This window comes from Miniopterus schreibersii (assembly GCF_964146895.1).
Source record: "Miniopterus schreibersii genome assembly, chromosome: 14".
NCBI lineage: Eukaryota > Metazoa > Chordata > Mammalia > Chiroptera > Miniopteridae > Miniopterus > Miniopterus schreibersii.
In genome coordinates, this window is record NC_138114.1 from 24,380,167 (window position 1) to 24,404,226 (window position 24,060).

At 42.2% G+C, this 24,060-nt stretch overlaps 1 protein-coding gene across 2 annotated transcripts; it reads right to left on the minus strand.

The window, feature by feature from the left end:
* Positions 1-604: 604 nt before the first annotated feature.
* Positions 605-23,527, minus strand: ZNF365 (zinc finger protein 365). Of its 2 annotated transcripts, XM_081158563.1 has the most exons (5): positions 23,387-23,527; positions 20,894-21,649; positions 9,589-9,769; positions 3,988-4,025; positions 605-3,272 (listed from the first exon to the last, which is right to left on the minus strand). In XM_081158563.1, the coding sequence occupies exons 2-5, from the start codon at positions 21,634-21,636 to the stop codon at positions 3,011-3,013; spliced, it is 1,224 nt and encodes a 407-aa protein (XP_081014689.1). In that variant the 5' UTR covers positions 21,637-21,649; positions 23,387-23,527; the 3' UTR covers positions 605-3,010. The 2 variants fall into 2 exon arrangements, with proteins under 2 accessions (XP_081014689.1, XP_081014690.1); XM_081158564.1 differs by lacking the exons at positions 3,988-4,025; positions 9,589-9,769 and having other exon boundaries at positions 2,925-3,272; positions 23,387-23,448.
* Between the last annotated feature and the right edge of the window lie 533 nt (positions 23,528-24,060).

The following is a 24,060-nucleotide window of genomic DNA, read 5'->3' on the forward strand; positions in this document are numbered from 1 at the left end:
CTGGTAGAGTAACAGTACCAGTGACGTACTGTACTTCTCTCTGTATCTGTCCTGATCACTCTCTGAGCCTTGGAATCACTAGGATATATAACACATATAGGTTGGGATGTATACTGTGAAATCTGTTTGTGATTTTTGCTAAGAACTGACAAGTTTAAAAACACAGTATAGGAAAATCACTCATAGTTATGGAGGAAGATGGGAGAAAAGAGCTAAATGAGCTTGTAATGAGGATTTCTCAGTGTGAACATATGTGAAAAGGACTTTGAGATATGGACATTATGATAAACAAAAACGATCAGGCTAAGTTCTCAAGAAAGCTTTGCGTGATACACAGCTTACTCATAAAGACCATTTTGTTCCTGTTAATGGACCAGCACGCTTGGCTTCCCAGAAACATTTCAACTGGATGAAAAATAGCAATACATTAGTCAGAAATATAGCTTTATTATTATAATATTTCATAATCTAAAAATTGCCTTTTTAACTCTTGGAAGAGAATATTCCAACTTCCAGACAACGGACCAACCCTGCAAATACTGGAAAACAGTGTCTAAGAAATCTGAATTTTGCAGTTAAGAATCTGTAACCTAGTTTGGGGGGGGGGGGGGGAGAAAGAAAGAATAGTTCAATTAAGATTATTTTCCTTACAAAACAAATTAGATCCATTCTTCAGTTTAGCCTTGAACATGTTCTCCCAGAAACTTTGGTGATTTCTCCCAAAGAGCAACTTTAAGGTTGACTTCCCATGTGGACAAAGAAAAAAATATTTAAAAATAAGACCAAGTGGGACATGGTACAAGGCTCAGGCCATGGCATGTAAGTGGGCTATCCCTTGGAGTGAGCCAGCTTCCACGTTTCCATAGCAAATTTATGTGTCTCAGGAAGCACAACACACATAATGCATTTCCTTGTGTGAGGGTCAGACTGTAGTTGAAACTTAAAAAAAATTGTTTTAATGTAATAAATCTTGAAATCATCTGTCTTGTGTAATGTACATAGCGTAGATACGATATTACGGTGCTTTTTGGAGATCACTGGGTACCACTGTCAAAAAGAGCTGTCATGCCCTCTAAGCATATTAAATGAAAATTGAAAATGTAGCTTACATTGAATAAAGTAGAAAAGAAGTCTGGTTATACCACCTTTAAAAACAAGTTGTGATTGCACACACATGTTACAGGACAATTAGCATGCAATGCAACCAACAAGTCCATTGTTTAGTATGTAAAAGGCTAAAGTGCAAACATGGTATAAACATCAATAATAAATAATCTTGGGGAAGATTAATTCTCCAAATAAATCATTATAACATTACAATTTTTACAATGTCAGCCAAAACAGTGATATTCACAGCAATGTTTTTTCCCACTCAGTAGTTGTCTATACACCACATGAATGGCCCACCCCATGAGCCAAAAGTTGAAGTGAAGGTTCAAAAATCAACATTTTTACTATAACAAGTTAAAAATGTTTGTATAATGATAAGTTATATTTTTCCATTTACTGTTATTTTAACTAATTGATTTATTACCTATTTTTAATGCACTGCTAATCTGATGCTTATTTATAATAACAACCATAATTCTACTAATGTTAATTAGGTTACAGTTTTCATTTTTAAAGAGAATTCAATTTACATGAACATACATAGTTTTAAAACCACCCACCACAAACACACACCTTGTCCATTAGTATTTAAAAATAAATTAATATACTTGACATATATTTTATATGTTATATATATGTAATATATTTGTGGACATAATTATTCTTATTTCCAGAACAATGTCAGCACTTATAAACTCTGCAGGAGATTTGATGATAATACTAAGTTTAAAAAAACATAAAAATTCATTCTTGAAGACAATCTTAAAGCAGGAGATCCTTAGCAGATGGGTCTTTTGGAAACAAAGGCCATTTTAGGGCGGAGAGGAGGACAGTCTCAGATTCTGGATCCCACATGTACTGTTTATTTCAGAAACTACTTTAGAAAGCAGTGGACAATGACACTTCAGATAGCTGGTTGAAAGGTAAGAACATATATTTCAGTCATGAAAGGGCACAGAAGCAGCAGGAGGTGGACAAGTTAGGCCAGCAAGGAGAAAGCCATGCCTGCAGCTCGCAGAGAGGCCACGGACGCTGCCAGGGAAGGTCTCCGCAAAGGGCTGTGGTGTCTCCAGGGTGGAGACATGTGCAATCCATGGGCATCCAACCATTCAGACCCTGAACTCATGATGGGTTTCATATCCTCCCCCAACCACAGCAATAAAAACAGCTTTTGAGATGGAGGCTGGCAGCACAGTCTTAGGGTGCAGCGTACTCAGCCAAAGAAGAGAGCAGAGGCACACCAAAATCTGAACACGTGTGCATCCGGGAAAACAAATAAATTGGAAAACAGTCCATCGAAATGAAAACTGAAGTCGAACAAATGAGTCCCTGTAGCAACCCAAACACTGAAATCTGGATGAACCAGAATATTCTGGGAAACAGGAATTCGTATTTTGGAGGCTTTCAAACTAATTGAGGGGAAGGTTAAAACACAAACAAAAACATTGTTATTTCACTGCCATTAAAAGAATTTATACTCCCATTCCTTGTGTCACAATTTGGAGAGCAGTGGACACAGATGAATCTTTTCCAGCACCTGACATCTTGTGTGGCCTTGGGTCTGAAACGCCAGATGCAGATAAAGACTGGGCTATTTTAGAAGCTGGAGCTTTGTTTTACTAACATTTTGGGAAAGGCTGCTTTCTTTTTGCTAAAAATTCTTTCTGTAATTTACCTCTTGCTTCTATAAGGAGCCTGCAATAAAATTCTGGTTCACCAAGATTCCCGTCTGTTAAATTCTGGTTAATCCATGTGCTTGCACAGACAAGAAGTAAACGTGTTCTGCCCTTTGCTTTCCCATTGTATCTTACTATGGGATGTGTCCAAAAGGACATTATTGTTGGCCCCTTGAACAACATTCCCCAAAGCCCAACACTGGTGGTCCCGGCCACCCACCCTTTTAGATGATGTTCACAAGCGCCGTTGGCTTTTTTTTGGCCGTTTTGGGCCTGATGTTGCCTTTCCGACTAAACCCCAAAGGCTCCCCTTTCTTCGGCGGTCTGCAGAGTTCTCTTGGGGTCTCAGCCTGTTCGTGAATGGATTTAGTAGGCTGCATGCTGGCTCTGTCATCCTTGGCTTTTTTCAGGTAGCTCCTTCCCTTCGGATGAAAATGGGCCTTGAGATCGGGGTGGTTACAAACCGAATGCGGGTGCCCTCGGCTTCTACAGATGGGCAGGTGTTAGGAAGGAGAAAAGCAGAAAGATTACTTTAAAACCTTGCAAGAATGAAAACTACCCCTGGCACAATCACATGCCAGAGCAGTGATAATGCTGCCCATAAAACAAAAGACATACGTTGGTATTTTTCTTCCAAAAATTCTGGTGACGTTCATGAAGTGATCTCATGATACTACATTCTCAAAGAGATATTACCAGGCCCATTTAGCAGTGATAAAAACTGAGGAACAGAAAATTTAAATGACTACCCAGGATAATAAATACAATTGGTCTATGGAGAAGATGGGGCAGAACCCATATCTCATGAGTCTTTAAGTGACTAGTAGGGGACTCAGACAAATCTGTAGTACAGCTATTATAAAGCGTATGATTCATGGTATAAATGTGTATATGTAATATAGTACACATACTACATTAATAGTACTATAGACCTATTATGACTATACTATACCTCAATCAGAGAAAGTCATACTATATAATACCATATAAATACTCCTATAATACTATCACACTGCCATATATTACTAGACAACTAGCATAGCTAAAAGTTACACCCATATTTTAGTAAGTTAGGTACATAAGCAGGTAAAGTTTTACCTGAAACCCTCAAAATCCACCTGTATTATTGATGTCATATAAAATGCAACAGGAAAACATGCAAACATTATCAAATGGCCCAAATATAAGAAGATATACATACAGGCATTTGGGTTTCCTATTTGAAGAGATATCTGTAAGCTAAAGGAAAACAAATAAGAAATAACATTACTTATCTTGAAGATTGAATTTGGTTTTTAAAATCTTGTTTAGATTTTTAAGAAACTATATTCCCATTAAGGAACCAGAAACTCTCGGTAGCACTGACCATAGCACCACCCACTACAGCAGAGAACAGGTACGTCTCACACTCAGCCTCTGCTCACTCAGGGGTCCTCTGTGGCTCCCTGTTCTGAGATTTCCAAGAAGCTAGTATCAGCAGAACCAAAAAATGTCAACAAGTCAGAGAGTCCCCCAACAGAGCAACATTTGAAGAAACATGTTTTTAAAAATTGGAATGATGTACCATTATTTCTTGATTGGTTCAGACTATATTTGCAGCTAATTTACTACAGCTGTGGCTGGTCACAGTGTGTCAACTAAGGGGAAAATTGGCATAAAATGTTTATTGCCTAAAATATATCATTTCTAAAATGAGAGCATATGAAGACCAACCAACTCCACAATTGTCCCTGAGGCTATCTATCATTGAAATTATTTTCCACTCCCATTAAAACATCTTCACGCACTTTTGTGGCTGAACTAGGAATATCATTTTCAGAATAAATTGATAATTATCATTTTGTGATCCAGATGTCACCATCCATTTTATAGGCCAACCCAGTGTATTCCAAACTTCTGTTCCTGATCTCCTTCACTAAAAGAAGTGGCAGGCAGGCAAGCAGAAGATGGTGACAAAGACAATGCGGAGAAAGGGCATCTTGGTGTTGGGGACCAATGTGGCCAAGACATGTGTCTCCGCTAAACTCCAATAACCTGAGAAACAAAGCTCAGCATAAGAGGGTCATTTCCCGGTTCTTCTGTCGGCACCTTGAGCTCTAGTCAGGAGCAAATCAAAAAGAAGTTTTCTTAACTTTTGAGGGCCATGTCCCCAAGAAGGCTTGCCTTCTGCCTTTCGACAATCGAAAGTCAGCATTATCGTTGGCCCTGTCCACATTGGCTGGCTTTGGCATGAGATTAGTAAATACGAAGAGAAAAAGTCACCTTCCTTGCATGAGGGTCGGGAGGTTATGCAACATGCAAAGAAGGTGGGAGAGATGGCACAGATGAACACCAGGCTGGCAGCTTCTGGGAACCCCAAAGGCACCAGCATTTCTACTTCTTGCCCTCCTGCCCTATGGCCACCAATAAGGGTTTCTCAGCTGGGCTCCTTTAATAGACTTTAGTGTATGTGTAAATTATTTTTAAAAAAATTACAGGGTCTTTCTCCCTTTAAAGCTCTCTCTTCAAAAAATAACAAAAAAATAAAATTTTTTACTTTACTGTATGTATGTATACAGTTTGATGACTCATTGCTTATATGTATACACGATACCCTTTGGAATTTTATGAGAGAGAAAGAAAGAGAGAGAGAAAGTGTATATATGTGTATATGCTTCCCAGCTTCCCTTTCTGGGAAAAAGGCCAACAGTGTTTTCAAATGTTCAAAGGAGTCCCTGACTTCCAAAATATTTTAAGAACTACAACCTTAGCACTTATGGATGTAACTAAGGGACCCTGCTGGGACCTCAGGAAATGGGAATAATTTACTGTGTATTACAGAAAAGGAAATGCATAAATAAAGATGGGTAAAGATGAGCCACAACCTCACATATAGATATCACAAATTGTGCATGTCTATACATCACACGCTGGGCAAAATACTCACCATGTAACAAACACAATTAACCCTAAAAACAACCCTAAGAGGTAAGCCTTTTAATCCCCACTTTACAGATATGGAAACTAAGGCAGAAAAGTTAAGTATCTGGTTTGAAGCCTCAGTGCTTTACCAATGTTAAGGCTGGACTTCAAACGCAAGTTTACCCTCTGCACGGCCTCCTTAAAAGGTGTGTGTTTGTACATAAGCATAAGAGCAAGAAGTGTAGATACAAAAAGTTAAGTGGAATCCGTGGCTGGATCAGAATTTCTCCAGCGATCCTGATCCTACAGATTATGAGGTTTGGGGTGAAGGTGGGACCAATGATCACACACAGTAGAATTTCGTATGCTCTCCTCCCCATGAACACAAGAGGCCACTGTTCCTTCGGGGCCCTGGAGCCTCAGGCAGCACTGCGCACTCAACTGTTCAGGCCAAAACCTTGGGTTCACTCTTGATTCCTCTTTCTTTCCCTCACCCGCCTAATCTAACCCTCCAGCAAGGCCAGGTGGTCTTGTCCATTCTATACCCATCACTTCTCTTTACTTCCACTCTATCCAAACTGCCACCTCCTCTCTCCTGCCACACACCATGCAGCCTTCGAACCCATCTCTCCTTGCACTCCTCTAGTCAGTTCCCCGGAGAGCACCAGGCTGATTCTGCTAAAACACGGATCACCTCCAGCTTCCAACCTTCCAAGGTTGCTCTGGAACAGACCCAAACTTCGTTCGTGACCTATAAGCCCCGGCATGATCTGGATCCTTCCCAATCCTCTGACTTCATCTCCTACCACGCAAACGTCCCAGGCTTGTTCCCTCCTAAGGCACTTGCAATGCCTATTCCTTGGCCTAAACCATCTTATTTCCAAATTTTCAGAGCTGGTTCCTTATTATTCAGGCCACAGTGCAAAGTTGCCTCCCCAGCGAGGCTTCTCCTGAAAGCAGTTCACTGAAGTGGACATCTCAAAGGCATCATCTTTTCTCTTAATAGTAGTTATCGCTATATAAAATTCTCTTTGTTATTTGTGTACTTGCTTATTGTGAGCCCCTCCTCACCAAGAGCAGGGACCTCTTCTACCCACACCCAGCAGTTTCCTCAGCATTCAGTAAGCGCTGCATCCCCAATAAGTAAGTGTTCAATGAATTACTGCTAGTCCTAATTCAGCAACCTGCAGGAAATAAATGCAACGCTTAAAATAAGATCATCCAAGCTGTTCCATAACCTTCCGTGCGAGCAGTTCTGCCCGCAATTTTGGCAGATGGGATACTGGGTCACTTTGTGTCTAATTTGACAGCATTTTTCAGAGCATAAAGACAAAATATCTGAGTAAGCACGGTACACTTTTAGAAACCAGCCAGGTGGGAAAGAACAAAAATGCTCAAGGGGATTCAGGGAAAGATGCAGATGCCGAAACATTATTTCAGAAAAGGCACTAAATATGAGGGGGGAAGGAAAACTTTCTAGAGCATAAAAGAATCTTGAAGCTAGAAGACACCTTAGAAAGAACTGATTTATACACCAAACTAGAAATTTCACTGCTATCTGGAGGCGGTAATAAGAAAAATAGGAAAGAGGAGAGGAAGGGAACTGGGGTGGGTGGGAAGAGTGATAAAGAAGATTGACACTGGTTTTGTAGCATCGCCTCAGTGGAGATGGGGAGAGCCAGGCCAAGCTGGGCATGGTATTCCCAATTGTTCTGGAGAAAGGGGCTCACATGTGGGGGAGTAGGTCAGAATGTTCTGTTCCATCCTGGGGTACACTGGGGCCAAGAGCTCTTTTCGGCAGGTGGGACTGAGGCTCCAGAAGCCTTGGTGTCTCAGTGCTCTGGACCTTCACTAAGCTGGGCCAGAGGTTAATAAAGATATGCTCCAATGCTTCTCTGGCTAAAAGCACCCAAGTTCCTCTGTGTATCTAGAGCAGAGGTGGGAGAGGTCCGTATAAGGCCCGAGAAATCATTTGGGTGACCCTGCCAAGACAATCTCAGGTGGGATTCAAAATTCAATAAATCTAGGAGATTTTTTCATAGGTAATTTTTAAGTTGGTAATTTTGTATGGCCTGAAAATGATGCTATAAATATCCAAATGGCCCTTGGCAGAAAAAAGGTTCCCCACCCCTGATCTAGAGTCACAGATACCCTGGGAGGCCAGACTCAGCACTTTCATTACATCAAAGACATGGCTCCTAATGTATGGGTGAGTGTATATTATTACAATGAAGTAGACTAAGTGAAAAGGAGACGTGGTCTCAGGGTCTGCAGACTGTCTCTTAATGTGGTACATTATGGTCTAACATAGAGTAACGAGGATTCTACATGAGAACAGGGGAAACTACACGTGCTAATCCCTTCAGAAATCAAACACCTCATTCTTGGTCTTCTCAGAGCTGTATGCTCCCTCCACTAGTCAGAGTTCACCCCCCACAACCCGATCATGATTTACTCACAAACAGCTCCCACGTCCAAATTCCGGGCTATAATCTTAAGTGCACTTTACTTGAATTAATTAATTCTTCCCTAGGTAAATCAAGTCTGATGATAGCAGATGATGTCACTCATGTTTGGGACACAGAGGGCAGGAATATAAATATTTATTAATTTCCTATCATGTTTGTTTATATGTATGTGTGCATGTGTACATACAGATACATGAATATGTGTGTACATGTATACATGTTGTGTGTACATGCACATTACATGTAATTTTACATAAACACATCTGACTGGAGAGCAGAGATGCTGTCCAAGTCGATCACATTGTACATCATGACGAGAAATCACTGGCTATGTCTTACAAAAGGTGTTCATCTTTCAAGCTGGAAAAGTAAACTGAGCAGAGGAAGTGAGCACAGAAACATAAATAGGAGAGAGAACTAATGGGCTTCCTTTCTTCCTCCTTGCCTTCCACTGTTTTCTCTCTAACATCCTCCTGGCTTAGCACATATTTCTTGGCTCCAGGTCACTTAAAAGCTTGCAGACTGAAAATATTAATGCTACATTTCAGTTTTAGAATTCCTAACGACCAAAGGTGATAAGCAAAGAACTTAAGAGGCCAAAAGATCTTACAAAGCATCCAGTCTAACTGCTTCATTTTATAAGAAGAACTAAAAGCCCAGGAAAATAAACTGTCTCTTTGGAGGGTCTGTTTTTCTACAAATATAACACTATTTCTACCAATTCAGTTTGGCATGGAGCCGGAGGGTGAAGAACCGGAGTCTGTGTATCCAGAATTAAGCCTGTACCCTTCTAAGAGACTTGGGAATCTTGATCAGGCCACGAGGAGAGTCTGGACCTTTCTGGGTTCTCATCTGGACTCTGATGGCTTCTTAAGCCCCTGAAACTTTACATAAAATTGTCTGCAAAAGTTTATTCCATAATAGACTGCTGTGAATTTTTCTGTCTCTTTGAAAATACACTTAACTTAACTCTATACTAACCTACAAAGACTACTGAATAGTGTTTTCCTTCCTACTAAGGAAAAAAGAAGCATGCAGTTAAATCTTGCTTTGCTGAGAAGGGCCACAGCTTTCATGAGATTCCCTTGAAGGGCTCCAAAACACAATTACTGATCTACTTGAACACCAAGACTGGGGCAGATGATTCCTTTGGATACTTCAAACTCTATTCAAACTCTGTTATTCACCAATTCAGCTTGGCGTGGACTTGGAGGGTGAAGACCTGGAGACCATGCATCTAAAAGTAAGCTCATTCCCAGGGGTCTTGGGTTCACCTGTGTCACTTCCATAACTCAGGCATGGCCAGGGCAGTGCTCTCAAATGATGTCTAGAGAGTCCCTCCAGGTAGCTTCCCAGCTCCCTTTGCTTCTGTCCTTGAGCCGATCTCACCGAACCCAAGGGCCCCCCACGCTGGCTGGACCTGCGTGACTTACCACGTGCCCGCCGGGGTCCCGGCCGAGGCCGGCGGCCTGCTGGCTCTGATAGTACTCCAGCTGCTTCTCCGCCAGCTCCACCCGCTGCAGCAGGTTCTCAATAAAGTCCTCGAGCCGAGCTTTTCCTTGAAACTCCTTCTCAGCTGCTGCTTCGAGGAAATGGTTGAAGGTGACAACTTCTCTGCAAGGAAAAATGGCAGGACACAAAATAAAGAAACGAGACAGGAGTTTATTCCTTCAACACATATTTCTTGAGTTTCTAGTCTGTGTCGGGTACTGCCCTAGCCTGAATGGCCACAGCAATGACAAAAGAGATAAAATTCCATTTTTATGTTTACGTTTAAAGATGACAATTTTAGTAGAAGGAGATAGTCACTATAAAATATACGAAAAATATGTAAGTCAGGTGGTGATGTGCTAAGGAGAAAGCTGAAACTGGGTGCGAGGGGACAGAGAGTGACAGAGGAAGGGGGGGGTGAGTGATATTTTAGAAAGCAATGTCAGGGGTGACCTTTTGGATGGTCACTTGAGCAGACGCTTGAAGGAAGGGAGGAGTAAGCCACGCAGATCCTGGGAAGAGCTCGGTGGGAAGGTGCAGGTGGGTTTGAGGTTCAGCAAAAAGGCCTGGGTGGAGGGAGCAGAGTGGGGAAAGGGGAGGTGAGTGGGAGCAGGGGACCAGGTAGGGCCTCACAGGCCACTGCGATGATTCCCAATTTTATTATAAATGAGATGGGAAGCCATTGGACACTTTTGAGAAAAGATCTGACTTATAATTTTAAAAGTCTGGCTATTAGGGCAGAAAAGACTACAGGGAAGGAAGGTATAAAGACCTTTTTCTTGGGTCAAGTTCCAGGTAATCAACACCGCCAATCGGTGTAGAGTATCACAGTTCTTATCTGATTTGCCTCACTTAACAAGAAATCATGAAGGTCCTTTCAGCCACCTCTTCTGTATGTTCTGCCAGCCCCACTGGGGATAATGAATTCCATAAGGGATACCTGTCGGATATAGTATTTTCTTTTGTGTCTTCAATATTTCTTTCAGTCTTTGAGGAGCGAACCCTCATTTTTCTGGCCATACTCAACTTACGCAGAAGCAAGATTCTCAACAATATCCACCCCACTCTGCCAGCCTCTTTCATTTTAGATAAATGAATCCTATTTTTAAAATCTAACCTCATGCAGCTGTTCTAGAGAGTCTATTAAATTCATTGCCTTCTCTGCATCTTCTCAACCTCCGTTTGATCTTTATTTTCCACTGAACTCCATCATTTCGTAAGAGTAAAAACTTCAGGGAAAGCCAGCTCAGGAGTCAGAGTTTCACAGAAAGTCTTTGCAAAAGAGCTGGTCGTGGCTTCCAGCTCCTTTTGTCTGACTAGTCAGTGAGTTGCTTTTATGATTAGTCATGATTTTTCTCTCACAAGTATATTACGTCACACTTGGCCATACTGAGACTTCCTATAGAGTCAAACGCCTCTGCAAAATCTTGGGAATTATATATTTATAAAAATAGAAAAGAGACTGGTTGTTAAAAAGGCTTCACTCCAAGAACTGCTCACTATACCAGCCATCATTTTTCTATTTTCCTATCAGGGATCAAACATAAACCCCAGTTCCGGAATAATTCCATTATCTTTTAGTAGTCAAGAAATATTCACACCAGAGAAATAAGAATCCTTTCGGAAAGGAGTTTTCTTTCATCATCAAGTTTCAAGTTTATTTCCAGATGTTCCTGTACGAGTCCCGAATAGAAGATGTGCACTTTTCAAGCTGTTCAGGCCATGGACACACGCCAATTTTCAAGCTTTACAGACAATTGGCTCTGATCTGACTCCTAGATGAGTCACGAACCTTAACTAGCAGCAAGACAGTGGAGGGGCCATCTGAGTGCTACACTTGGCCCTACCACAGCTCGAAGTTATGGTTGAGGTCCTTTGGAGAAAGCATCTTCACATCTCAAAAGCACCACTGAAAAATAGCTCAGAAAATGGCTCCTACTTCCTCTTCCCAACATTAAGGTTTTAATTCTTTGGGTGTCAAGCTCATTGCAGAGACTTGCTGGGTGCAATTTAGGTTAACAGAATCAGGAAACAGTCTCCAAACTGTACTTATAGGGAAAACAACCCAAAACCCACAACCCTCTTCCCCACCAAAATCACAGAAAAAAAGAGCCACTGTATTTTTTAAAAATTCATTTTGGTTTATAATATTTACTATATTTATCTCAGATAGAAAGATTTCACACTAATTATGGGAAATATGAAAACTGACCTATTTGGAACCTCTAACTGAGAAAGGGCTGAATCAGCTTTGTTCTGCGTGCTAAGCCCCTTAATACAATACAGGACACACATTAAGTAATCAATAAATGCTTGTTGCAATTAATGTTTAAAAAGGACACGGAAAACACAAACAAACAGACCCATAATCCCATCACTCAGATGTCAACATTTTTTCTAGTCTTTTTTCCTCTGTACATATTTACTATTCTTGGGCTCTCAGGCTGTACTGTTTAAAATAGAAAACAGCAAGAGTTGGCAGCTTAATCCCACAGGATTAACATCTCAAAATCAAGAAAACAAATCTGAACGCATTGCAGCTCACGACTGTGGCTGTATTTATAAATCATGTAATGTTTTGCTGCTGGTTCCATATAAAACTTTTACGAATTAACATTAACGCTCCTAGCTGTTCGTGGAGTGTTATGTCATGTTGGAGAAGAGAAGCATCTTTTTCTAACTTTCCCCTCATCTAATTATCTTGTGCCCTGAAGCCAAGAAGTTAATACCCTTTGCATTTTTCAACCAACCTGGCACCAATGCTAACCTAATTTCAGTTTATGGGTGTTTCACATCAACTTAAAAAAAAAAAAAATTAAAACAAGCCTGATGCTTTAATTTTAAAAGAGATGTTACACAAGACAGGGGGTGGAGAAATTCATCATACTGAGGTTGTGCTTGGGTATGTGTATTAGATAAAAACAGTAACAAAGGCCAGTGACTAACTGTGGAGCAGCATGTGTGTACAACTTCAGATCCCCTTTCACTTCCTGCTCAGCCTGGATGAACAATCTCCAGAAACACCTCTCATTTCCCCAAGGATTTGGGGAATTTCCTGAATGGAAAAGGAATAATATAACTAGAGTGCATTTGTGACCTCTTTAATAATTACATTCCAAACAGTAAAATATCCACTCAATGGATTTCAATGCAAGGGGGAAGGAAATAACTCATTGATATGATTTCAGATTCAACATTGCAATTAACCCTTAAGAAACTATTAAAATTGTCAAATTTTGGCATAGTATCAAAGCAGAATACCCACTACTCTCTGAAAATAGTATAAAAATATCTCTCCATTTTCCTACTACATATCTGTGTGAGACTGGGTTTCCTTCATCTACTTCAAAAAATAACAAAACTGCAACAGATTAAATGCAGAAGAACTAACAAGGTCTAGGTGTCTTCTATTAGGCCAGGCATTAAAAATATTTGCAAAACTTATAAACAATGCACTCTTTTCACTGAATTGTTTTGGGGAAAATTGTTATTTTTCATAGACACGTGTCATTTTTGTTAGCAAAAATGGATTTCTTATTGCTATTTATAAGTGAATTAATAAGTGTTTTTCAAATTTCTAAATTTTAATTTCTAATACAGTAAATATCAATAGATAAAACTCACACATACAAAAGCTTTTTGGGGTCCTCAGATTTTTTTTTAAGAGTGAGGCCAAGAAGTTTGAGAACTGCTACCATGCTGTAAACCAGAATGATCTAGAACCTCAGAACCCTGATAAGGGTAAGCAACATGGGCTAAAACAAGAGTGATAGGCAGTCACAATCCATACATTTAATTATTCTATTATCCAGTCACTTAACATTTATTGAATGTTACCAGGTATTGGTTTAATGTTGGGGCACTCATGAACCCGTGGCTGTATTCATGAAGCTTACTGTCTAATCTAGGGATCAGCCAACTGTTTCTGTAAAGGGCTAATGAATAAATATGTCAGGCTCTGCGGGCATATGGTCTCTGTTTCACTACTCAACGCCTAGCACAACAGAGCCAGAGATGACATGTAAACGAAGGAGCATGTCTGTGTAACAATAAAACTTTATTTTTTTAAATTATTTTACTTTATGAACACTGAAATTTGAATTTCCTATAGTTTTCATATATCATGAATTATTATTTTTCTTTTGAATTTTTTCAACCATTTAAAAATATAAAAACCATTCTTAGCTCATGGGCTCCACAAAAACACATAGCAGGCTGGATGTGGCCAGTGGTATACTGGAGGAGCAGAACCTTAAAAGCAACAAATACAAAATAAATATATAATCACAGAGCTGAGCTGAATGTGACTAAGAAAAAGAATAATACGATGCTATTGGACCGAAGAGTAGCAAGACGTGTTGTTTTATTTTAAGTCCTCAAACCTATGATTCAGAATACAGTGTGAAAGCTGGGAGGCCAGATGAGAAGATGAGGGCAAGCCTGGGTGAAATTCAATCAGTGTGTAGGTATAGACCAGCTCTGGGGAAATTAATTCTAGGCTACTTCCAGCCCCATCTTTGATTTCTTATTTTTTTTTTTTTAAAGTCTAAATATAATTAAATCCAAGGTTTTAAGTTTTAAACTTCAGCGAGAAATGTGCTTATTTAAAGCAATATTTGATACTAAGAAAAAACACCACTATAGTATAAGAAACTGTCCTGAAATTCATTATTTTGCCAAATGAGTTTCAGACCTCAAAACCTGTCAGTGTCCTGAGATTCAGAAACAAACACAGTATATGGAAGGACTGAGTGAAAAAGTTCTTTCACTATAATCAAAACTTTATTTAGAAAAAATATTTGTTCACTCATGCACTCATTTATTTACAGGCTGGCCATAATGTCTGAAACATAGATATTATTTCATTTCAAGCCCTTCAGTGACTTCTTCTGAAGTGAGTTAAAGACAGGTTCACTCAGAAAAATCAAAAACATACTATCGTGTGAACAACACACTCTAGAAGCAGGCATAGAGATAGAGGGAGATGCATATTAATGCTGGTTTTCATTTAGATTGTTCCTAGAGCAAATGCACAGTACACATTGTAAATGAGGGTCCACACACCCATCATATCACATATAGTACTTTACCGTAAATAAAGCACTTATTATGCCTATTCCCCTAAGTCTCCAGCTTTCATGGCAGTCCTGTAGCCTTACATGCCTTGAGCCTCGTTAATGTACATCGCATAGCTCCCTGCTTCAGCCAAATTCTTACTTTTGCACCTGCTGTCCCTCCTCCAGGGTCCCTCCAACCTGTCCTTCCCAAGCTCCTACTCTTAATGATCCCTCCAACCTCAGGGCTCCCCTGCTGGGAAGTTTTCCCAGACACATGGCTCAGGATGGGTTAGGTGACCTGCTGTGTTCTCTCGCAGAACCTTGCACCCCATCACGGCACACACTGCAGAAGACTAGTGCCATTTACCCCATTTCATTGTAAGATCGGTGAGCAAAATCAGGGACCCTGCCTGCTCCTTTACTATGATACCCCCAGAACCTAACATGAGCCCAGCACATTGTAGGGTCTCAACAAATTTCTGCCAAATGCATGAAATGTGCCACTACATCTCTAGTTGAAAAACTTTAACTGATGAAAAGATCTTTATCTTTTTATCTTTTTCCAGACAAGTACTGGGGCAAAAAAAACAATTAGTAACCTACAATACAGGTACTTCCTACAGAAGTGAGGGTGGGATCTAAAATTGATGCCTTTCTTCTCTATTCTTAAACAACACTTTAATATCAGCTTCTCCTCCCAAAGGCAAAGTCCTACCAAGTTATTTAAATTTCATTTTACGTTACTGATTTATGAACCTTTTCAGAGGTATATGAAATGGTAAAAATACCTCCAGCTAAAAATAGTCTAGCCATTGATCACAGAGCACTTCAGACAGACCGTGATGTCAGCCACCAGACAAATTCCAAAGTCCGACTCAACCACCTCCAGGCCCCAAGAACCTGGCTGCAAACTAGGGGCTTGGGGTCAGCTCCTGTGTACCCCAAAAGCCCCATGGGGTGGACTCTGCACCTGCCCCGCATCTGGGACCATAACATCTCTACTTTTGTCAGCCCTTTGTCTCATCTTTCTTTTTTGGCATCTTTGAATAAACCAAGCAGTATATATTTCTCATTAAGGATTTAAAAACTAATGAGAAAATCAAATTATTCCTATTTGTTCTAAATAGATCAACACTTAAATTCTAAGCCCCTCGGAGCAAAAATCCGTGAGGTGGGGTGGGGTGGGGTGGGGTGGGGGGAGAGGAGGGAGAGCGTGAGAGAGAGAGAGAGAGAGACAGAAAAATAGAAAATTTTACTGGGTCTCCAAATCTTTCCATATGACATCCCTCAGAGGGCATGTCTGACATCGGTTTTTCCTACAACAGTTTATGGCACATAGCCTGGAAAGAGTGGACCCCCCATTTATATAAATGCATTAAAATGTGGAGCAAACCGACCCCTTCCTGTCCCGCTGAATTCTACATCTGACATGATTTTTCTTGGCCTGCTTCCTAGCTCTGGGTCGGTCTGGAGACCAAGTTGCTTACTCACTGCTTTGGCTCATCAAAAATGGGAAAGACATAATTAAGTGGCAAGAGGGTTTAGTTGTGCAAAGCAAGTTACCAAGTCAAAGTTGCCTTTTAAAGGCCAGTGCTCCACAGCCAGCTTCAGACAGAAACCCAAATGGACATTACCTTGGTCAGGCCACCCCTAGACGTGTCTCTTATCATATCCTTGATGGCCTGGTGAATGTCTGCTTTACCTTCTGGTCTATCCCCACCATGAAAGCAGGATCTGGACTCATTTGCTTTACCACTTGTTTGACCAGGTCCCAGAACAGTACCTGGCACTCAGCATGCACTCAATAAAGATTTGTTTTCTGCTGACTCCAGTCTGGGGAACAGAGCAAATGATGAAGGAAGAAGGGAAAAGATTATATCTCGCAAGGGAGCAGGATGGAAATTAGAGATGGAATTACAAAGAGGCCCCTCATGGAAATCAAAGGCTGGTGGCATGTGCTCCACCCTGACAGGGCAGGGACACGAAGAGCGTCAAGTTAAAAGCCCTTGTTGGAAGTTAAAAGCCCTGGGCTGGTGTTCCGGAAGCTTAATATCATAACCATACCTAATGACGCCACCGTTTCCCCATTTCCCAACACCTGTGATGCCAGCTGACATTTGCTTTAATCACATCAGAAAAATAAATGATGTCATCCTCACAGCCCTCTCAAAATAGCAAAGAAGCAGGCCCATTCCAAAACGGGCCGGAGTCAGTATTACTTAAGTCTTGATGCTTTGGGCAAATGCCGCATTTTCAAAAGTCTGGCTAGGACATAGTGAATTAATAGAAAAAGCACTCAACAGAGAGACAGGGAGTTTGGGTTCCAATTTCAGGTTCGATACTAAATTTTTGTCCTTGGATGAGTCATTCCACTGCTCTGGGCCTTACTTTCCAAGTCTGTAAAATGAAGGTGTTATCCTGAAGGACACAGGGGTACCTTCCAGTACTAAAATTACACAGTCCCCTCAGGGGTCATCTCTAACCTCCCTGCTGTCCTTCAGTGTCACTAGCCTCTGGCTACCAATGCAAATTCTGCCCTTTGTTCTCACTCCTTCGGTGTGTCCTCTTAAATAGAAAAATCTGTTCTCTAACTTTTTATCACCTTGAAACCATGGCTTGTATTGAGCACTTGTTCAACACCCTGGGTTTGAACACGGGCGTGTTCATGGATATATTGCTTCTTCCTATGTAGAGTGTACGTTCCTTAGGGAAAAATACCAAGAAGTTCATGTTCCCCCCCACACCTAGCACAGTGCGAGGCACATCACAGGTGCTCAGGAGGACTTTCCAACCTTATCAGCAGGAGTGCACAAGACAATTTAGGATTTCTGTTATTACAGCAATGTTCTCCAAACCCCAGGTGACCAACTGGGCCAGGAATCAGCCACTACCCAAGCCATCCTTTCTTGTTAAGGGTTACCTTACTGCAAGGTTGGTCAGGATTGATTTACCTGATTACAGGCCGCGCTACCCTACAGCCCTGAATCCTCTTGAATAAGTAAATACCTGTTTCCACAGGACTTTTAAAATTGCACAGACTTTGTGAAGGCAATGAGAAATTTCTTTTGGATTTGCTCTTCAGAAACAGAGATACCTCTCTACAAAGGTACAATGAGACTCATTGGCATAGAGGTACAACATAGTGCCAATTCAAATAATCTCCTCTGTTACAAAGCATATATATATGACTTCTACTATCGAGGTGATTCAGTCCATAGATGGCCCTGGGGCAGAATTAGCTCTCAGAGTCTTTTATTTCAGTTTGAAAGAAAGAATTTTAAAGTTGAAGAAAAAATCCATAGGCAAGAGAAACTTGTGTGAATATTAAATACTGATGTTTCCTTTTTTTAAAACCAAATCTACCATTTGTGTCTCAAAGGGTTCCCAGAGTTTAAGTCAATTTCGAATGGTACTATCACAACCTACTTTCTCTCACAAATGGGCCATGAGAGCTCATTTGGAGGGGTTTCTCAGGGGAGCAAAGCTCCTGGTAGGTTCCTTGGCAAACAGCAGCTTCCCATATCGGAAAGGTGACCTCTTTGGTGGAAGGCTCAGCTCTGGGAGAAAGAAGTAAAGAGGGAAGGGGCATGGCCCAGCCAGGCAGATCTAGTTAAATCAACCCGGTTTCAATGTATGGCAGATGGGCAGCTGGCTCGCCCACGTCAGGGGGTTGGGGGTGGAGGAGGCAGGGAGGCTGGAAACTGTAGACAGTGAGAACAAGAGCACAGTTGCCCTCTCAAACCAAGAGCTCCACTGTCCTTCCTGGAAACAAGACTCTTTCAGTCCTAGTTCATGTACAGAAAGAATTATTATTTGAGGTTTGAATACAGAAACTGATGGAAGAGGCCAAATGAAGGCTTAAAAAATGAAGACTTTGTTTAGTTTATGTTTAAAAGTTTAAGGCAGTTTCACTGTATTTTCATTTAAAGTGGGTTTTATAAAATCACATTACTTTTTTTTCCTGGTAGTCCAACATATGCCATACTAAAAATCAATTCATAATTTACTCTCAGATAAACTCACAAAAACATGAACAAAGACATATGTACAAAGTTGTTAACAGAGGCACTATTTTTAATACTAGGAAAATGGAAAAAACCCACCACACATTCATCAAGAGCAATCTGATGAAATCAGCCATGATGCATCCACACCATGGAATACCACCTAGCACCCAAGAGGAATAACATAATTCTGTTTAGTGCATGAAAGATTCCTACAATACACTAGTTAAACAAAACAAACTCCACACACAAGTGGCAGAATAATGTGTGTCATGATTCCATTTGGAAAAACATAGTAACTCTGTGTGAATAAAGTACATATGATTTATATGTACACAAGAAAGGTATAGAAGGACATTCACTGAACTAAACAGTGGCTATCTCCAGAGGATGGGGTATGCTTAGAGAGGACAGAGGACTTTTAACACATACAGTTCTCCCATGTTAATTTTTTACAAGTATGTATTAGTTTTTCAATTGGTCCTCAGGTGACAGCCCTGGATTAACCATAACACATTATCATTATTGATGCAGGCATGGCCCACTTTTACTCAAGTTAGTTAACCAGTTCTTTTTTAATAATAAAGCATCCTTGAATCCACCACCCCAAATAAAAGTTAGATCCTCTACCATAACCTAGATCTAACCCTATGACCCTCCCGGTCATCATATTGTCTTCCTATACTCTAGGCAATCAACATCCCAAATCCCACATCCATTATTCCTTAGAGATTTAATTTAAAAATACAACAAATAACAAATAAATAAATACAAACAATTAATTTGCTTACTTTTTAAATTCACTGCTCTTGAATGAAACTGAAATACCATAAAATTTAATTCTAAGCTTTTCTTTGCACACAGGGGAACCCCGTATCTGACATTTTTCCAGTGGTGCAATGTTAGTCACCCTGGTGGCCATAACAGTTTAAGGCACTAACTTCCCACCAGGAAACACTGGAAGCCAAGAGAAAAGAATTTTTCATTAGCTATCATTTCCTTAAGATCAAATCAGTGGCTGATTCAATTCTGCCCTCACTACATATTTGGAAAGTGTCTAGTTGAGCAAAGCAGGCTTTCCCTCTAAGTAGCATGCAAGCATTCAGTGATAGTGAATGATGATCTCTTTAATATATAGGGTTTCTCAGCCTCTTACCAAATGGAGGAAGTTTTAATCACTACATTTTAAGAGACAACATATAAAGAAGAGTGCCACAGGGCAGAGAAAGTATGAAATTAAGTCAATCTCTATAATGGAACTCAAATTATTTGGAAACTTTCCTTCTAGGATGTTTTAGTTTATCCATTTTTATGTCCTTTCATTCAATGAATTCTGAGCCTCCATTTAAAACTAAATCCAACATTCTGCTTTTGGGAAATACACTGCATAGATACATACATATATGTTTTTAGTTTGGATTGAATCCATAATTACTGATAAGAAAATGCTTTCCCAAATATGATGACCTTTAAAGTATTAGCTTATTTGATCACCTATAACTTGTGAAAACCAGTATCAACTCTTTGCAAGCAGGCATGACTCACTCTAGTAGGATATAACATTTTACAAAAAGAAAATTCTCATACTTAAATCACAGAAGCAGAGCAATATCACAAAGTTTCCTCTGGGTTTCCTAATGTCTGCTTCTTCCAAATAAAAATTGTAATTGAATGGATTCTCAGCAATCAACATTTAATTACAGCGGGCGGATAATCCAAAATGGCAAAGAAGCCAAAATTATTTGTATTTAGGGCATTCTTTATACTTGAATAAGACAGCATCTCATGTTCTTGACTTTATTACATGGAAACTGTCAAGAAGGAAGACTCCCTAGCCTGTCCTTTCTGCCCTCCCATTCAACTCCCCTGCTCAGCAGTGGGTGCTGGGAATGGCACCCACTACAGAAACAAGGCACCACTCTTCTGTTTAAAAACTACCTTACAGTTTCCAAGGTAAGAAGAAATTAGGTATTTTGACTTATAGGTTACTGGGCTGCAGACCATACACAGAGAGGGTAAATAATATTAAAAGCCTTGTGCCTCCCACATTCAACTACATCAGTAAGAAATGCAGCCAAGGTACCACCTGCAAGTAATAAAAACCAAACCTTGCTTAACATCGACTTGTAACTTGGGGGTGGGTGCCTATGGCAAAGGCGTTAGCATCCTGTCCCAGTGTCACTTACTCTTCTTTCCTGAGAAGCTCCTCCTCTGATTCTGTCAGGCGCTGCCTCAGCCCCGCGATCATCTCCACGGCCACGTCCACCTGCCTGTTCAGGGCCCGCTCTCGTCTCTGAACTTCTTGCTTTTTCTGAGTCAGCTGGACAAAAGCTGCCCGGACTTCCAACAGTTCTGCAGTTTTCTGGGCCAACTCTTTGGTGAGTTTATCGATTCTCTTCTCGATGGTCCTGTCCACGGCCTCAACCATCCGATTGAATTTTTCTCTGACATGGGCCTCGAAAGCAGCTTTGGTATCCGAGGTGGGAAGTCCGGGACTGGACCGGGGCCCATCCAGCGAGTCGGCGCACAGGTCCACGGCAGTGTAGGTCTGCACGTAGGACACGGGTCTCTCCGCCACCACCTCGAATGGCTTCCTGTCCTTGGAGTGTTCGTGGGAAATGCTATACAAGTTAACATAGCTGGGTTTCTGCTTCACCACGTTGCCACAGCTCTGCAGTTTTCCCAGTTTCAGGGATTCCGAGGAAGTGAGTAGGTCTGCGTCTTTGAGGGATGGTAAGAGGCTGCATTTTGTCAAGAGCGTTCTTTCCTGGTAGCTGTGACTGAATTCCAGATGGGCCTTCAACGACGACAGGCTTCTAAACCTGGTATGGTCTCCGCACCTCGGGCAGCGGAAGGGCAGGCACACAGCAACATTCTCGAAGGACTCCTGCCAGGGGTATCTGCTTTCTTCAAAAGCCTTCTGTTGCATTACTCTAAAAGTCCTGGGCAGGGGGAAATGAAACAGGTCGTTTACATGTCTGTTTAAAAAATGCTACTGCAATGACTATTGTTGCTCCTCTCCATGATGCTAGGGCTAAGATAAGAAATTCCTGCGAGAGACTAAGAACTTCCTGTTATTAAGAGTTATGCTGATGCCTACCTGGTTCAAACATTGGCCATCTCCATGAGGCCAGAAGTTTTTGGTTTCAAATGACCTTTGCATATATCTTATAAAATTAAAATCCACAATCCTTGGTTCAAATCCAGCCACATCCACTCATTTCCCTAATGTCTACTGCCACTTTGGCACTAACCTGACTCTATGACCTGCAAAGCCAAAAATGCATATTACTTGGACTTTACAGAAGAAGTTTGCCAACCCCTGGCTAGGACAAAGAGGGTGGGTAACATTCCCTTTTTGCAGATGAGAAAACTGGAGCAAGGAGGTAAAGTAAGTAATTCAAGGTTAGATAAAAATGGCAGACCCAGAAGTAGATTCGAGTTTCCTGTCCTCCTGAATTTAGTACACAAACTGCAAAACCGTGCCCTATTTTACTAACAACATGATAAACATGGATACAAAAAATGAGGAAAACTCAGCAGGAATTATCAAAACAGGTCCCTCAAGAATAGGAAAGATATCACTCAAACTAGGTCCTGAGCACACAATCGGCGAAAATTTTTCAACCTGAGATTGTTGCCCTTAATTTTGTCCTTTAATCATTGCTGTGATGACAGAAATCGTAAGAACAATGGCCCTCCATCTCCATAATCGAGTTACTAAGATTTGGGAACCCAATGTGTCAAATATTTTTTGATCTAAGTGGGGCCATGGCCAAGACTTTATTAAAATAGGGTGTTCTGGATGGATCTGTCTCGTCTCTGATCCTATTTTAAGGATCAACCTCTAGACATTAAAGACAACCTCCAGAGATGGCCAGTGTTTGAACCAGGTAGGCATCAGCATAACTCTTTTAATAACAGGAAGTTCTCAGTCTCTCGCAGGAATTTCTTATCTTAGCCCTAGCAACAGATGACTGCTAACAACCCAATTCTGCAAGCAACACAGTATCTATTTCCTCCAGGAATGATTTCTACTTAAACATAGGAAGCACTGGGCCCCCAAAAGAGGGAGCTTAGATAAGAGTCTAGGCTGAAAAGTGTTGTTACTGGGCCCTCAACCTCTTCAAAAGCAGAGGTGCAAATGATCCCCAGCCAGCTAGGCAAAGCTTCCAGGTTAATAAGCCCCCGGCCCCCAGAGAGGGGAACCTCTTCCTGTGCTACACAGGCTGTTTAACGACCGGTTTTCTGGGATAGGGTGCAAACCCTGCCCAAAAATGCAGGCGAGAGGTAAAGGAAGGGGAAGTTAGGATTCTAGGGGGCAATGGGAAAGGGGTGGCATTCGGCAGGGGGGAGGAATAATCATGCACTCCGGGAATATGCATGCTGTCAAGGGCCCAGCGCAAACCCCAGTGCACAGGGTTAGCAGAAAAGCCCCAAATTCCTCTGCCCGAGCGGGGCAGGCAAGGACCCTGCCTCCGGGGCCCTGGCTCTCCCCGCCCCCGCCTCGGAGGCTGCAGCCCCCCGGTGCCGAAGTGGATACATTTGCACAGGAGTTCCTGCAGGTGGGCTCCAGAAGCCCAACTCCCCGCTACCACGCGGGGACGGGACCTCCTTTCCAGCCCCGGCCCGCGCCCTCGGCCGCGCCCCCGGGCCCGGGCCCCGCAGCCGCCACTTACCCGACTTGTTGCTGCAGCTGCAGCCGCTGCTGCTGCTGCTGCTGCTGCGGGCGCGGAGCGGTTTTCAGCAGAGCCGTAAATCAGGCTGAGCGGGCCCGCTCCCCCCGCGCACCCCGCTCCCGGGCGAGCGGCGTCCAGGGCGGAGCGTGGCGCGGGCCGGCGGGGTGACGCGCGGCTGCGGGGGACCCCGCGCGCCCGGAGAGCGGGCGCCCCTGGGGGTCCTGCAGCGCCGTGGCCCCGCGGGGGACACCCCCGCTCTGCCCAGCTGTTGCGAGCACCGCCTCCCCACCCCAGCCGTGGAGCGGCTCGCACCCGGTATTCCACGGACACGCGGGGCGAGGTGCCGAGGTCGCTCCCCGGGAGGGGAGAGAAAAGCGTGCCAGCCCCGAGGCGCTGCGCTGCCTGCAGGCCCTGGCAGGCTCCCGTGCACTTCACAGTTCGCGGGGAGCGGGAGAGTGGGGGGAGCGTGAAGCGTGGCTGGGAAGCCTTCTCGAACATCTGCTCGCAGGAAGGTCCGGTTATTCATGTTAGGACCACTTCGCCCTAAGCAACGGGGAGAGGGTGTCCCAAAATAACTAACCTGGAGGATCTATTCCAGCCTCCTCCCCAGGGGCCTGGTGCTAAGTCAACTGGCAGAGCCAGACATAGTCCAGTACATGGGCTGCGAGTAAGTA

Excerpts from the sequence above, each read along its gene's own strand:
- ZNF365 (XM_081158563.1), bottom strand. The coding sequence starts at position 21,636 with ATGCAACAGAAGGCTTTTGAAGAAAGCAGATACCCCTGGCAGGAGTCC. Across the intron at positions 4,026-9,588 it reads GGGACCCCGGCGGGCACGTG|CTTACAGATATCTCTTCAAA; the intron begins GTAAGTCACGCA and ends GTTTTCCTTTAG. Across the intron at positions 3,273-3,987 it reads AATAGGAAACCCAAATGCCT|AAGCCGAGGGCACCCGCATT; the intron begins GTATGTATATCT and ends GCCCATCTGTAG.